This window comes from Blennius ocellaris (assembly GCF_963422515.1).
Source record: "Blennius ocellaris genome assembly, chromosome: 19".
Classification (NCBI taxonomy): domain Eukaryota; kingdom Metazoa; phylum Chordata; class Actinopteri; order Blenniiformes; family Blenniidae; genus Blennius; species Blennius ocellaris.
Window position 1 is genome coordinate 9,746,475 of NC_137668.1, and position 17,018 is coordinate 9,763,492.

Consider the following 17,018-nt stretch of genomic DNA (forward strand, 5'->3'; position numbering starts at 1 on the left):
ACAATGTTCTCAACTGCAGACCCATGGAAAATAAATGGCAGGGCATGTACACGTATATTCCACGTCAGCCGAGTTCACTCGTGCTTCTTCAGTATTGATATGCAAAACAAAAGGGAAAGCTACAGGAAGTCTCTGCAACCAGTGCACTTGTGCAAAAGGATGACCTTGTAAAGTTTACTATTTTAATGACACCAATACACAAATTGCACCCTGATCCCTTCACAACCTCGGCTATCATCTAACACACCGTGACACCCACGCAAGTTGCTGAGTCAGTGTTAGACGTCATCACGGCATGATTTATTGATGATACCGATCACTCCCATGACCCTACATACAAAAATTGTAGCTCTTTGTGTCCCGGTATGTTGCAGGCAAAGAGGCAAACACATTTAGGCTGGGTCCCTCACAAGTCTGACATGTGATATGACTCCATGACATGACTGTTGGTGAAAAATACATGAGCGCGTGAGACAACGGCAATGTCCATCGACAAGCTTTCGCACCTCGGTGTGAAGTCGGCTCACGCAAAACAGCCAAATTCTCCTCCAGAGCCGCAACGCAGCACTCCGGAGCAGTTTTCACTTCTGCGATAAATAGAGAACCGCTTGCCATGAGTGCATGTAAATACTACAAAAAGACAAAGAAAACCAAATAATTATTCTGAGAAATAAAGGCATGAAAGCCTCCCAGGTTCAGGTGCCGTGGCCTGAGATTCCACGATAAGCACAGTCTGATCCAGAGGGAAAGACGGCGGCTTCACACTCAATCGCTGAACTTGCCGGTGCGCGGAGACAGGTCCCTGGCATGCTTTATGTAATATGCGTTTCAAAAGGGGCTTATCCGTCATCCCCTTCAATCACACGTACACGGAGCAGAAGCAAAAGCTGATCACGGCTTAGACATCAGCTGCACAATAGTGTCGTCAGCCTCTTCGGATGCAAATATGCAGCTGCGACAGATAAGGCTGACGAATCGGCCAGGGAAGTATTAGCAAACTAGAGCTAAAGGTTAGAAGCAGGATCGCAGTCGGGTCGACAGCTCAAAACACCCGGAGAGGCCGGAAAAGGGAAATGCAGGAATCTACGCAATTAGTGGGCTAAGCGTTTTGCCTGTCTCCTCACTAGTCAGCACCAGCAATACAAGTCGGTCAAAGCAATTAGTGTTTTTATGATATACAAAGCTGCCTTGTGTCATACAGCTGCCCACCACTCGTCAGGCCAACTAAACCGCACTTCCTTTCCCGGCAGCAGTGGTAATGGAATAAATTGAGCCCGAATACAGGGTGTTACATTTGGCCTATTTTGAGTGTTTTCCTTTTATAAACTCCTGGAATCGTCTTAATAATAATTAATATATTTGTTCGATCGATGACATCGATATTGTTATTGTATTTGTCAAATAAGTCCGTTCTCTGTGTGATAATTTGACCATTTTGTGAATGGAAGTTTGCACCCAGACGGCTCCAATCTGCCAGGTAGTTTATCTGGATACAGTGGGGACATATCAGGGTACAACAGTGTAATGCAACTGTGAGTTAATTACTATTGCAATAACGCACGCCTAACACTGATCTCGACCCAGACCACGTGCCCTATTAGTGGGTGAACAGTCCAACGCTTGGTGAATTCTGCTTCACAATGACAGGAAGAACAGTCATCGAAGGATCAAAAAGTGACGTGGCTCTGAAACGCTTGGCCGCCACAAGCCAAGTTATCTCTGTGCTAACTTTTCTGACCCCATCTGCTTAAAACCCCCAGAAATTTGAAGTATTGTGGAGCCCTGCTTTCACAGCCTGAATGCATTCAAAGCTATCAGGTGCCTCCAAGACACTATTACACACAGAGTAACTATATTTGGATGTAGAGTTTCTGATGTTTTCCATGCGAGATTGATGATTGACAAAGAAATTAGTTACCAGGATAATACCTAGCTGAGACTGAATGAACAAACCCTGTGTTTATTGAAAGTGCGAGTTTCTGGATTTGGACAAATAAAAGTTGAAGACTCCACCGTGTGTGCGAACGGGGTTCAACCATGCATGGTGAGGCATTCTGTAAAATGCAACGACCATCAACACGTGCGAGCTGCTTTCACCGAGCAACTTCTAGACGTAGCGCCGGAAAACGAGCTGCCCGCTGCCGCCGAGAGCTGCGTGCAGATGAACTTGAATCTCCCTCCTTCGTTTTTGCACCGCCACGATTGAGTGCCGTGACAAAGCATTCCTCAGCCGGCGGCGCGGCGCGGCGCCCTGCTGGGAGTGTCTACCAGGCACGGGGGCGACATTTTGCCAGAGACCATTACCGCTGCAATCGCAGGTCCCGAGTCCTCCTTTGGGTGTGTTTGCGTTCATGTAATGCGTGTTGCGCAACAACCCATTAAGCAAAAGCATCCGTCACTTCTGCTGTGAGTGTGCAATGAGGAGGGTTGAGAGATCTGTCGAGGAAATAACAGATGTCATTTTAAGTACGGTCAGGATTTAGACCCAATGTAAATAGGCTTAAAAGGTTTAAGAGTGGGCTGTGGGGGAATGGAGCCGTCGGTCCTGAGAGGGTCCGTCCCTTTCATTGTCAGCGAGGGATAATGGGCTGCGACGGGTGCTGCCAAATAATGTGACACGCGCACAAAATTAGGCCTGATTGGGATTTGAATAAACGTAGCGACACGCAGACACTCAAACTGTACAGGTGCGTCACAGACAACCGGAATATTTTTGAAAGGTCATCAATCTATAACCAACTCACTAAGATGCTTGTTGCATTTGTAACTTTTCAATTGTGATCAAATTGGGCTTCTGGTTAAAAGATTAGAAAATAGCTGATCTTATTTAATATTCTGTTTTGACTATCTGTCTATCTATATACACACATTTTTTTAAATGAATTCTTGTCATAATTCAGTAAAAAGCTTCACTTAACCTGTTTTTTTTTTAATGAATGTGTAATTTAAGTTATTCTGCTTCTTGTAATTCTCTACTTTTGAAAACGCTTCCCAAGTTCCAGTTTTTTATAAGCACTTCTAATTCTATGGTACAGTGTCCACGTTTGTTCTCTGTGTGGGAGGGGATGGCCATTGTTTTATTATTCTTATTGAATAGTGAATCACTTGTGGAGGATTCTGCTTGTATGAAAAATGCTCTAAAGTCCTGTTGAATTGAGTCAAAATGCTTTTTTTTCTTCATATAATCACATATGGCCCATCATTTGGTGCACGTCAACAACAAATCACAACTCTTCATTTCAGTGACCTATGCTTGGTAACATAACTTTCTGAGGAAAATTGTATCCTGCAACATTGCATCAATTACTAATGCTGCCACAATGTGTACGCTTATAAAGAGAGAAATGTGGGGCTGTTGTGGAAAAGGTTTACGGAGATGAGTTTTATTCCCTACCGGCATTAATAAATCCCGATTTTCCAGCCGAGGTACAGGGCCTCTGCTAAATGCTACAGCAATTAAAGCAGAGCGAGCACTCATTCAACCCCGGGGGTCTGACGCATGCTGTCAATGTGGACATGTCAAGTGATGGTTCACAGTTTTTGAATTGTAAAAAAGACAAGTCCGATTAATCACAGTGAAGAAAATTGAAAAGGTATGCATGTTGAGAGTTAATTGCAGGAACGTGTACAGCGGGTTAAAAACAAAAACATGCAATGACAATCCGGAGCAGCAGTGTTCACCTGGGCAAATATTCTTGCTGACAAAACCTGGATCAACATTAATTTAATATGCAGACAGTCTATCAATGTGGTGTGCGCACACAAAGTCGCCAGCAAGCACAGTCACTGTACGCATGTTTTATAATCATGTACAGACGCCGAACACCACCACCCCCCTCCAAATAAAACCCCCCATGTAATCACACATCTAACATGTCATCAATTAAGACACAGCAGAGCCGGCACACTGCTGCCACACTGGCGGGAGGGAGAGAGATAAACAGACGGCTCTCCAGAGACGCTCTGCAATACGTCACAGGACCAGCAGCGAGAAAACATCTCGCTGGGAGGGGACGGCGGGTTCAACATGCAGATCGATGAGAGGAAAGGGGATAAAGAGCAACCGAGCCGTCTGCAGAAGAAATAAGGCGTATGCATGCGTACTTTGTTAGCACAAACATGTTTGTGCAACACGGGCCTCTGTGCTCATATCAAAAGGTACGTTTGGTCTCAGTAGAGTGACGTAATACATTAGATATACAGAAGAGGAGACAAAGGATTCGAATGCAACAAAATCAGTTTCTGACCTGTGGCTGGATAAATAATCCTCAAAATGATAACAAAAGACAGTTTTTGTTTGGTTTCATTTGCATCTAAAATTCTCTCTGCACACACACACACTCACACTTCAGGTTAAAGGCCAGTCCCTGACTCACTTTCCATCACCTGTGAGATGATCCGGAGACTCAGAAAGGGCAACCTGCCTCCCGCAGCACAATTTCCATTTCAAAGAGTTCAGAGTCTATTTGCATTTGGCCTGGATCCTGTGGTTGGCACCGACCACACCGTGCACCGGTATCAGCTAATATTCAGCTCAGTGCCAGGCGGCTCCTAATTTAAAACAATGGCGGTGCCGGCGACTGCGTCTCCTGATAAGAACCACAGACGGAGCCGGGTGTTCACACAGGTGAGGAGAAATATAATGAGGCAAAAAAGCAGTAAAGAAAAAAAAACAAAACAAAGTGAGGAGACACAAAATTGAGCCTCAGGGCTGAAAGAGATATAAATTGCGGCTTTACGATGGTTCGAGGTGTAAAACTTTCGTTTTTATCTCCATCCAGAGTCCAACGTTGACCCTATAATCCAGGCTGTGAACATGATTACATCTCGGGTGTATTGATTAATCAAACAGCATTTTTTTTTTTTTTTTGAGATAACATAAAGTCAGCAAACTCAAATAACTGGAAGCGCACTAAACCGCCAGGATTGTGGGATCTGGGAATTAAGCAGTGCGTAGGTGTCCACCTCCACCTCCACCTCCACCTCCTTGCGAACAGATAAACATGGGGCAGCAGCGACCGCCGAGGAGAGCCTGAGAAAAATCAGACCCCTGACATATCTATTGTCGCTGATGAAAAGAAAGGTTGCACAGCAGTAATTAAATTTTAGGTGGGGTGGGGTGAAGGACGCACTGCCAGGGGGTTGTCCGGGCTACCTAATCGCGTGTGCACTCGTGTGTGTGTGTGTGTGTGTGTGTGTGTGTGTGTGTGTGTGTGTGTGTGTGTGTGTGTGTGTGTGTGTGTGTGTGTGTGTGTGTGTGTGTGTGTGTCACGTCTTGTATTGTGTGTGTGTGTGTGTGTCCGGCCAACCCCCTCGCTCACACTTGCATAAGCCCTCGTCTAATCACTAGTCTCACTCCCATGGCTGAATCAAGCCTCTCATTTTCTAGCCAAAAAAAAAAAAAGTCACAAAGCGCTCTGCCTCCACAAGGCCTTGATTACTCAGCTGTTGGCTTTGTGGCTCAAGTGAATTCATCTTTAATAAATCCACTGAACACACGATTTGGCACTTTTCTGCTCAAACGCTATAAATTGCACTTTTTGTCCGGTGAAATTAGGTTATTATTCTGCAAGGCTGTGCTGCAAATTCTGGAGATAAACAGCAAGTCAGTGGATGATGAATACACAATCGACTTATTTAACCTTTGTTCACTCCTCTAATCATACCGGACTTCCTCGGCCGGTCTGAGCATGCTCAGCAGCGAACCACAAAGGAGCAACAATTTCACTCTCGTGCTGTGTGAGACCTTGTGCCCTCTTCTACCTGCACCTCAAAATCTATTGAGCCAAGTTCACCCTCATTCACTCGCATCTCCAAATGTTTGATGTTTTTTTTTTTTTTACATTTTATATTTATTGGGAGTGAAAATGAGAAATTACTGTAGGATCAACTTCATGCTGAGAAAAGCAGCAACAGTCATGTAATAACTGCAGCCACAGTGAAGTCTCGTGGTGCGAGTAACTGGAAAGTGGAAAATATCCTGCTTTCCAGTGGAAACAAGGCATGGAAGGTTAAGTGTTGGAGGTTAAGAAAATGTACTCTGTGTATGCACAAATTAACCATTTTATATCATCTTTACTTGTACTCATCGACATAAATAACACAAATTCTAATTGCCAATTGCCGTGTGTTACTGTAAAGCATTATAGTTACTGCTACAAGAGTTATAATTCTTGTTAAATGTACAAAAAGCAAAAAACATTACACAGAAAATCAGCCAAAAACAAAAAAAATGGAACCGAGTGAGCTTTATTTTCTCTCTCTTAGTTTGTTATTGTCATCTAAATGCTGTAAACTGGTTAAAGGGGAATTTCAACCCTCATAACTATCTAGTGCCTCGCTTCATTAGCGCACTTGGTTGTTGTGTGTTGGCGGCACAGCCCACAGGAAGACGACCGCCCAGCTGGGGCCAGGCTCTTGCTGGAGTTCTTACACCTTTGCGTTGGCTGGGCCATCAGTCCAAACCTCGGGGACGAGCAGAAAGTTGTGAGGTAAAAAGCCCTGCGGCCATTCTCTGCTTTCCATGTTGCCGCTGCGATCCTACTTGGCCCAAGCGGGTGGGGAGATGCGACAGTTATCATTCTTGAAGATCTGCTTCTGACGCTCCACATCATCCATCATTGTGCTTCACAGCCAATGAAGAGGATGGGATGCAGTTAACTTTACGCGCCGCACTTTTACTGGGGTATTAAGAGGTCCAGCTCATTGGAGCGCCTTCAGTGAATCTTACTTTGTTAAATGTCAAATGCATTTTGGCACTTGGCCATCACACAGCACATTACAACACTTAAAAAAAACCCGATTTGAAACCAAACTAAACTTGTCTATCACACAGACACATGGACTTACGTCTGGTAAAAGATGATGTAGCAGAACTGTTAGCCCTTGTTAGCCCGGGTGCCTCAGGCAGATGCTGCTAATTTTCAAGACACATTTTTATTCCCTCGTGCCCGAGTCCTGAGGAACACATTGTCATGTTCACTGTATATGCTCTTATACTTGGTCTTATGTTAGAAAATTCTGCAAGTTCAAGATTTGGGCGGGATTGGCACCAAGTTCATAAGTTGGATCAAGATATATTAAAGACCGAAATAATTGCGTGGAAAGTTTTAAAATTCTTGCAACTAAATCATAGCAAGAGGGAATTCTGTAACTTCAACAAGTCACCCCATTGTGATCTCGGAGTAGCAACAAACACACACAGATTGCCGCACTCGGCAATTTATCAAAACAGAGATAAAAGGAAAAGAGAACCTACACTGAACATCCCACATTATTTTTGATTTCAATTCTGAATCCCTGCTTTCTCACAAAAAAACAACAACAACAAAAAAACACTCCCTCGTCACCCACAAGGCCCCATTCTTTTAAGCACCCCCTTTCCCCCTCTAATTATGATGTATTATTGGCCCGGTACCAAATTTCCGTAGATGAACACAGATGATAGATCAATACGAAATAGATAATACAAATAAACTCCAGCACGCGGAGATGAAACAGAAACTGAGAGCCAGACACAGAGGAGGGTTTCTCTTCAGTCGCCTCATCTGTTTGCAGTATAATTAATTTATCACCTGTCCCAGGACTGGTGGAGGCATCGGTTGAGAGAAATAATGTATTATGTATAGACGTATCATTGTGAGAAAATAAATATATAAAAGCTTGAGCGGGAAGAGAAAAAAAAAACCAAAAAACCCACAGCACACGATTCCTTCTCAGTTTTAAACAGTCTCCATAGTACAGATAAAAGGATTATTTATGCTGTCAAAGCAAGAAGTGGACCTGCAGTGTTGACTGCTCCACTGCTCATTATCTGAATAGCAGTCAGCCTCTGGGGTTACGAGTAGCTGAAGTGCCTGCACCTCCTCTGGAAGACGGAAAACCGGGCGTGAAGCTTCTCATTTCTCTTTCCTTTTTCCTGCATGAAACTTGATCGTGGACCAACTTATCTCAACACCTTTACTTTACTTTTCACAATACAAATACTAAACATAACTGCTATTTGTTCATCTTTACAGTAATTTCACTTCATTCACTCTAAAGCAGTGGTGTCAAACATACGGCCCGTGGGCCAGAAATGGCCAAAAGGAGTCTCCTTGATAGTGTGTGGCCACACAATGGTGTAGCAGTTAGCACTACAAGAGTGCAAGTCCTATGTTTGTGTGTGGACTTTGCATGACCTCCATGTGAGTGAATGTGAGTGTGTGTGAGATTGTCTGTGTGTTGGGCTGGCGACCCCTCCAGGGTGCACTCTGCTTCACCCATACTGAACTGGGATTGACTCGTAGTATAAATCAATATAGAAGACGGATGAATGACTGCATGTTTTGAGAATCATGTGCCATCGAGGTAAAAGACATCTCCAGGATTTCTTCGCTCAGAAAACAGAGATACTCTGTGAACTATTAGTTACTCCATTGAGTTATCGCAGAAATAGTTAATACAATGAACCAAAGGGGTAAAGAACTCCAAGAACTCCACAGCAAAAAAACTCAAACAATAAAGTGAAACTGCTCAACACAGTGAAGAAACGCAGCATTAGTATTTATTGCAAATCATATTGTCGTCACACAATTGTCAACATCATCATTGCATATTGCATTTTAATCCGATATTGTGCCGCCTTGTTTTACAGTCACCAACTCGCATGAAACTGTTTTTGGACTGTGAGAGGAAACCAGGACACCGGGACACCGGGACGAACGCACACAGTGGGAACATGAAGATTCAGCAGAGAAAGACCTCAAAAACCAGGCTGGGACCGGAGCTATCCTCAGTGTGACGCAACACTCTTAACCACTACACCACTGTAGCTTTAACATAACAAGAACACAAGCTGCATCCATATTGTAAGGCGCTGGGTTCAGACACAATACATTTCTGCTTTTAAAATAAAGATCATCTATATACACCCATTCAGTGCCATAAACACTTACAACATCTTTAAAAAAAAAAAAGTGACACGTCTCTGTGGCTGACAGCTGCTGTCTCCCAGCTCATTTACACTTTCTCATCCTCAACAATGCCTGCCAGCCTCATCAGATTTTTTTACCTGGGGGGCCTCGGCTGCATGGAAATCAGAGGCGCCTGACTTCAGCATGTGGGTTACCTAATTTCCTTTCAGGAACATGAAGGATGCTGGTAAAAAGGCTGTCAAGAACGCAAATCAGTCGAGGCCGTTATTGTTCAGGAGCGGCCCCAAACATCTGAGCACCTCGACATTTCGTGGGAAGGCCGTGTGGGGCCTTTGGGGAGTCGTGGCAAAAGCCTCAATTAACAACCCGGGATCATTCATAACCTGGTTGTTATCGTGGGTGAGCATGTGGCGGCCGGGGCGCAGCTTATCGTGGAGGAGCATGTGTTCACCGTCCTTAATGATCAGGGGCACATTTGTCCCGTTAGCCTTCCTGCCAAATCTAAAAAGAAGGTGGGCCCACGGAGGCAGAGTCCTCGAGTTCGGAGCAAACAAACAGTGTGCAAACTGCTGATTTTGTTTTGCGTTTACAGTTTCTTCCCAAGGTTTTTTTTAACCTTTGATAAGAGAATATATTTGGCACCGCTGCTACAATTGCAAGGGCATTAGTTGAGCCTTTGAAGTAATGTGGTTTGTATTTGGTTTAATTTAAATCCTGCAGTGGAGCAAAAATCGGAGGTATAAGCAGAAAACTATATTTTTTTAAACATCAAAACTTGAAATGCATTGAGGGCATGGATGTTTAAGGCTGCTTGTACATTGCATACATTATACATGCTGGGAAATGATTGCCTAAACCATGTCTGAAGACGCTGCATCTACATTTTTTTGAACTCCAAAGTTATGGCGCGAGACTGATTTTTACTTTTAGGGCTTTTAGGGAGTTAAAGGCCTTATGATGCTCACAAAGTCCAGATCTGGCCACACAGTATACATCACGCCGCACTGGATACCTTTCATATAACTTTGCTGAGAGAGGACAGAAGCTCATAGATTATCTAACTGGAGCCAAGCTTCTGTGCTGAGCTCAACAAACCCACCAAAGAATCACTGCAACATTTTGAGGGGACCAGATTGACTGTGGCATGCTGCCTCTGTTAAACTTGAGTGGAAAGCTTGAAAATTGTAATTACGCTTGTGACACCTCATATTACATACAAGTGGATTATGTTGTATTTACTGACACTGGCCTTTAAGACAGCGAGCTCTCAGCAGAATCATCTGTGGATGCGAGTGTTGCACGTTGCCAGGCTCATGGATTTTATTACTTACTTTATCAATTACGTGACAGTACTCTCTTAGACGTTCGTATTTTGCTAAATTCTGAATGAAGACTCAATGCTAGACATCTTTCATTGACAAATGTGTATGGTTGCTCTAGTGAAGAAAGTTTGAATACATTTTTTTATAGTTTGACATTACTCTAAAATGTATTGAATTGTTTCCAGAAAAGTAGTTGTAGGAGCTGTATCCTCTGCTGGACTTCCAGGTTCGCCCCAATATTCAGTTTTAGCTGGCGTTGGTGATGCTGTTGGTCTTTTTAACCAAATTTAATATAAAAGCAACCCAGATTTCTCATATTTGCAACCTCAAGAGACGTCAACTCTCTAGCAGCTCAGTAAAATAACACTGGCGCGACAGGTTCTTGATAGGGAAGCGAGGAAGCGAACAAAGCAAATCTGAAATCAAACAAACTACATTTCCTGAAAGACAGGTTTTCGTCAGGGGTCAGGGCTCTGTGTGTGCTGCATGTGGCCATGGGTGTGTTTGCCATCAGTCAACAACCAGAAACATACGATTTTGTGATTAATGCCACGACAAATCCAAGTACTATCAAATGTATACACACTTGAAACCTTTTAAATGATACGGATACTTGCCAGTGTGTCTGAAAGTAACAAGAGTGTCAATGAAAGGTTGCCAAACAACTAAAAGTGTTGTTTCATCAGTATATCTGTAGACTGGTACGAACCACATAGCTTCTAAAAGCATATAACCTTAATGTGCGGTGACTAAGTGGAGCTGGAAATATTGCAGGTTGTTCAACTGATGAGTGCTTGTTTGCTTTTTTTAAATAGTCTTATGCAGAGTGTGTATACATGTGGTAATAAATGTTCAGCAGGGTCATTTTTGTGGCTATGCATCAGTTTCTTTCAGTCCTTCGTTATAATAAGCAGGACATCTCCATGTTGTGCTGTGGAGAGAGATGGACACTCAATGTGGTTCAAGCTTTCTTGCTCATGCTCAAACTTTCTGAAAATCAACATAACCAATACGTATATCTGAAAAAATTGACTCGCCATGACAATAATCCTAACCAGTGACTGCCTCCAGGCAGAGCGGGCTTCATGTTTCAGCTGCTGCCTCGACAGAAAGAGCAAAGTAACATCAAGTAACAAAAAGTGAAGGGAGGCAGCAGGAATGCAGCTGCAGAGGGTTTCCAGGTTGTTCCGACCTCGGCCGACTGACCCTCAGATCACACAGCCTTAAGGAGAGAGATAATGAGCGTGGCGCTCAGCTTGACTGAACTCCTCGACTGAGTACCAGCCAGGAAACGAGCCCTCCATCCTGTGAGCGCGGTGCTTTGTACTGCAGTGCTACAAACGCTATCGCTACGTTTTGAGTCCTTTTCAACCACATGAGCTCCTCAGGTTGGGGAGACGGGTGTCGGAGTGACGAGGCCATCCACTTCCTGCACCACGTGAAAACTCTCAGTGTGTGATGACAATGAACCGAAGTCTACGCGTGCTTCAAAGAGGGGGTTGGGCAGATACAGCCCGAGGGCCTTTGATATTTTGAGTTACCTGTCAGTCTTATCCTCTTTCTGTTCTCCCCTATCAGACAGTTCCTCTCGAAAGAAGCCGGCTATGCGATCGGAAGATAATAGGGCCCAGCTGCTGCTGCTGCTGCCACAGTTTGGGTTGTGTGCGAGAGACTGAGGTGACGTCCTTTTTTTGTGGGACCACAGTGACATTTTGATAATGCAGGAGAAAGGTCAATTTGAGAGCAATGTGGCTGGACTGTCTGGTAAAAGGTAGCCTTGTCAAAGTTTTTTCCCCCCCGACTGACTCAACATGCCTTGTGTTGTAGGTGGAAGATGTTAAACAACAAGTAGGTTTTAGTCTTTTTAAAGAAGCCTGATACATAACAGGAAAGACAATGAGAGACAGCATAGAAGAGACTCTGGCACAAGCACTCTCTGAGATGTCTCAGAGCCCCACGAGCTTGAGGGGATTATGTAAGTCACTCAGTATACTGGGTCACCCAGTCGTTTCTGATGTGCACTACTACTGTACCACCACTGCGCTCATTGCAGAGCTTCTGTAGATTCTATTTCTGCTCTATTGTAATAAAAAAAAAAAAAAACCCGGTAGACTGTAAAATATGACTACATTGAGCTTCCATTAATTCTGTTGTGCACTGTCCTGTTGCGAGGTTCTACCTGAATATAATTATGTGGTCTGAAAAACCCTCCACCACTGACTGTGTGACTAATAATGCCTTTTGAAGAGAAAGGACAACCCAAAATAGAATCCAGTATTAACCAGAGAATTCTAATCAGCCGCGCTGACACAAACTCGATTGATGTTATCCAGAGAAAGAAAAACGAAGCAGCTCCGTAAGACAGCGGGGAACGGAAGGTGAGGCGATGGCGATACAAGATAGGATGGTTCGACTGCTTTATGGCTCATGGTATACATGTAGTCAGCGAATTATGGCTATTTTCTCTCACACAGTCGTGAGCTTCGCATTTCAACAAAACCCACAACGTGAGTGACTAATTCCCAACAACGGACAGACAGTGCCATCTGATGATATCACCAAGCTCTTATTTTCAGGTAAAGATGCAGAACATGACGATCGTATGGATCGGGGTATATAAACTCTGTGTTGCCCCCCTTCATGCCCACGCAACACAACGTTCCCCTCGTCCAATGAACGCTAACCCCCCCTCCGTTGATCTATTGACAGAAACGCAATAAAGAGTTTTTTAATTTACATGTGTGGGTTGACTTCACAACAACAGAACAAGCCTCAGCAAACATAGTTGCTGTTTTTAGCCTGCGAGCCTCTTGTAGAAGCTCGCAGCAGTGGAGTGTATTGATAAAGGCGCCACTGTAGGAACAGGTAGGATGGCTGGCTGCTCCACAACACAGACTCATTGTTTCTCTGGCAGTGTCATATTACCTCCCCTGAGCATTTAAAGACCAAGTGCTTGTCCCAACCCACAGGACAGAGATAAAACCATGTTTACTGTTTAAACAGGTAAACTCTGCATCCACTGAGGCCGAGCGGAATAAAGCTCTTCCAATATTTCTTGCCAGAATTTGGATAATTGTCTTATTTTCTGGAACAAAGAGGGCACAATTTTTTTCAGCAGATGCAAAATACAAACAATGATAGTATAAACACATTAATGTATTAACACAGGAGGCATGGTTGCTTATAGATTATTACTGTATTATTATACTAGTCTTATCAAACTGTCCTTTTTGTCGATTCTGAACTATTAATAAGGTCCGTTTGTCAAAACCAGCCTGCAAGAGGCTCCAATCCAGCCTGTCAAACCATCAAGCACATTTAAAACAATGATTTGTTTTAAACAAATTTGTTAAGAGTAGTGGACACAACCAAACACTAAGACAAGAACCGAGACATCAGTGATGCTATCAGCGTGAATTTGTAAAAATATGCATAATGCCACAGCTATAGGAGACGTTTTGGACATTTCACTGCATTTGGCTTTATGTTGACAAGTAATTGTTTGGTGTTGCAAAAACGTAGACACTTTCGCCACTGTGCCACAACAAAGAAAAACTTTAAAGTTGAAATTTAAAGGTTATTGAGGCACTTTTCCCGGCCCACTGAAGACGAAATTTAGTTTAAATGTGTCCCCTGGACTAAAAAGTGTTTGACACCCCTGCATTCAGCCGCTCAATAGCTCCTTCTGAAGAATACACCTGCTAACAAAGTGGTGTCAAGCCCACACCTGACAGTCATGTCAAACCGGAAGTGTGAGACGTATTTCAAGGTAAAAGCATACCTACTAACAGAGAACTCGTGTTTCGTATTGTAAAACATAATAAGTAAATACAAGAGTAGTAGTTCGTGACATTGGGGATTTAATAACCGATTGCATTTGTTTTTGTTTTAGAATAGCCTCATTCCCGTCAGTGTTTGGTCGCTTTATTTTCCCTCTAAACGGAAGTCATCCCCTCCAAACTTGCTATCTGTGAGAAATGGCTCAGTTGTAGCATGGAGGCTGCTACTGACAACTATCGCGTTTGTGACGAGCCGACAAGAGACCAGAGGAGAAGACGGGCCTGTGCAATCACTGATTAAACTGCTCAATGAATAATAGATGCGAGAAAACACAGATGTGTCCTCGGCCGTGGCCGGGCAGGGCTGCTGTGTAGCAGGAAGAGACGCAAACACCTTGTTGTTGTTTTTTTTTTATGAGGATAAACACGAGGATCAGGATCAGGATCAGATGAAGCATGTGCAGGGTGTAGCAGTGTGGGGGGAAATAAAACACCACTGGAGCAACTTTAGTTTTCCGTGCGGTGTTTGGGCCTGTTGTCAGTAGCATCGGTCCAGCCAGCGTTGCAAACACCCACCCTCCTCCTCCTCCTCCTCCTGCTGCTGCACCATTTCCGTGTTTCACTCGGGATCTTTTTTTTTTTTCCACGGAGCTCGTGCCACGTCAATTTTAAACGCACGGGCACAGAGATATAGAGTAGCACGAGGTGGAAGAAAACACAATGTCTGTGCTGCTTTAAAAAAAAAAAAAAAAAAAAAGCCTGCGACATTGCTGCAGGTTTAATAAGTGAAAGGCTGCATGACGTGTCTAAACCAACGAGTCCGAGACAAAACAACACAACTTACCCAGTGCCACCTCGCAGGCTTTGCGCAGCTGTGAGTGGTGAGCCTTCTTCACCTCCTTGTCGGCCAGGATCTTCTCCAGAGCTCGCGTCAGGAACATGTTTTTCGTCTTTTTGCCCTCAAACATGTCGCACCGGAATTTTTCTTTTTTTTTTTTTTTTAAAGGAAGCGAGATGTGCCTGGTCCCGGCTGGGGGGGGTGTGGGGGGTGGGGGGGAGGGAGGGCAGGAGCCGCCTCGAGACGAGATGTAGTCCTTCAGAAATGTCAAGCCGCAGAGTCCCTCAGCAGACAAACATAAATAAACACAGAAGGTGGGGTAAATCCCTCAGAACGCCGTTAACGATCTGCCTCCTGCGCCATGTTGGAGAGAGGAAGCGACGTCACGTACGTTCGAGGACGGCCGCAGTGAGGCAGCGCGCGCGGGGGGGCGAGAGCCCGCACGCTTATTCGAGCCTCTCATAAAGTCCTGATCAGATCCATGAAATACCACAATGAAATGCTCAACTCATCATCTAGTTTGCATCTCTCTTTTCCCTCCCTGTCACTTTCTTTTGTACGCAAACTAATTTTGATATTCCCGAAGAAATCCTCGCCTATTTTTTTCTAATATTATTATTTATTAAAAAAAAAATTATCTGTGTGTGTGTGTGTGAAGCGTACAGACAAACTGAAATAAAGCAGTGCAGGTCAGAGGGAGGTTTTTTTCTCCAGCATGCGTTTGGTTTTCTAAGTTCCCTCAGAAATGATCATTTGAAAAAAGTGGAGAAAATATATTTGATTTAAAACAGAACCTTTTACGTCTAAAAACAAAGTTAAAGGTAAAATGAATAAACACAATTTTTATAATAATAACAACAGTAGTTATTATTATTATTATTATTATTATTAATGCAACACTATAATGTAAATTTGCTTTAATGTTTGCACAAAACACCTGTCTCTTCATTCATGTTCAATGTACAGCAATGCAATACATGATGACACCCAGACTGATCAGATCATAACACTCATAAAATGCCTAAAACTGTTTCAGAAACACTTATCTTCCTTTTCTTGTGAATAAACATGTAACTTTATTATTTACACTTGTAATATCCCACAATAAAATAATTAAAACTAGGATCAGAGGCATTCTTGTTCCCTTTCAAAACTAGAACAGTCAAAGACGATGTATTTTAACATCTTCTGGAGCATATTGATGGTTTACCTCTACCTTTTCCACACATTCATGTACAAGCCCACAGATTTATTTGACTTGTACATAAGAATCTCAGATCACCAAGAAGACATGCTTCAGTGCTTGTAGAAGACATTTCTCGAATGATGAGTTCCTGAAGCTAAGAACTGGATAAGTCACCAGTTTGTGAAGATGGATTTCCCAGTTGGAAGATTTCACATGAAAACAAAGTGAGGGCGAATGAGATCGCCCTTCAAAAATAAACAAAATGCCCACAGATAAATGACAACGGAATAATCACTCATATTTGCCAACTATTATCGTAATTTCTGCATATTACTAATACTAATGACGTCTGAACTGTGGTAGGTTTTGTTGTGTTTAATACATGTGTATCATTAGGAAATCCTACTATTTATGTGTGTGCACAGATGCTCTGGTAACAAGTAGCTTTTCCCCAGTTTAGTTACTCATAAATGAACCATTACTCTCTACTAGGTTCTGTCAGTCATTACGTGACATTCATCATATGAATGACCTTGCTAAAGACTTCACCTCGTCTGTAAAAGTGCACGCCTCCATGTTCAGCGCCGCCTTTCTCAGCCACGAGCAACATTTAGTCCAGTCCCACAGAAAACACATGTAGGAAATCTGGCAATTTGACAACACGGATTTGGCAGCTGTGGGCGGCAGAGTTCACTTTCACATTTGCACCGTCTTGCATGTTGCCTTCGCCAGTTCTGAATCCATAAATAAGAGCAGAGCAGCTCGATCTGTAAACTGGCAACCAGGGCTGAAAGAAGACATGGACTTTACATTTTTTTTTTTTTAAATGTCATTAAAAGCTTGAGAATAAAAACAAACATTGAGTTATTATTAATAAATCAAAACCATGAACCTACATAGCTTCAACAAATACCATGACATGTCATAGTTAGGCCCCTTATTTTTTGTTCTGTTAATTTGTTTCCTAATAAAAAAAGA

At 43.2% G+C, this 17,018-nt stretch overlaps 1 protein-coding gene across 3 annotated transcripts in view; it reads right to left on the bottom strand.

Annotated features, from left to right (window-relative positions):
* The window catches only part of arfgef1 (ADP-ribosylation factor guanine nucleotide-exchange factor 1 (brefeldin A-inhibited)), a 57,320-nt gene extending 42,114 nt beyond the window's left edge, over positions 1-15,206 (bottom strand). For all 3 annotated transcript variants that reach the window (XM_080515055.1, XM_080515054.1, XM_080515056.1), the window contains exon 1: positions 14,861-15,206. In XM_080515055.1, the coding sequence (XP_080371181.1) occupies positions 14,861-14,984 (124 nt within the window). In that variant the 5' untranslated portion in view covers positions 14,985-15,206. The remainder of the gene's footprint in view (positions 1-14,860) is intronic.
* Between the last annotated feature and the right edge of the window lie 1,812 nt (positions 15,207-17,018).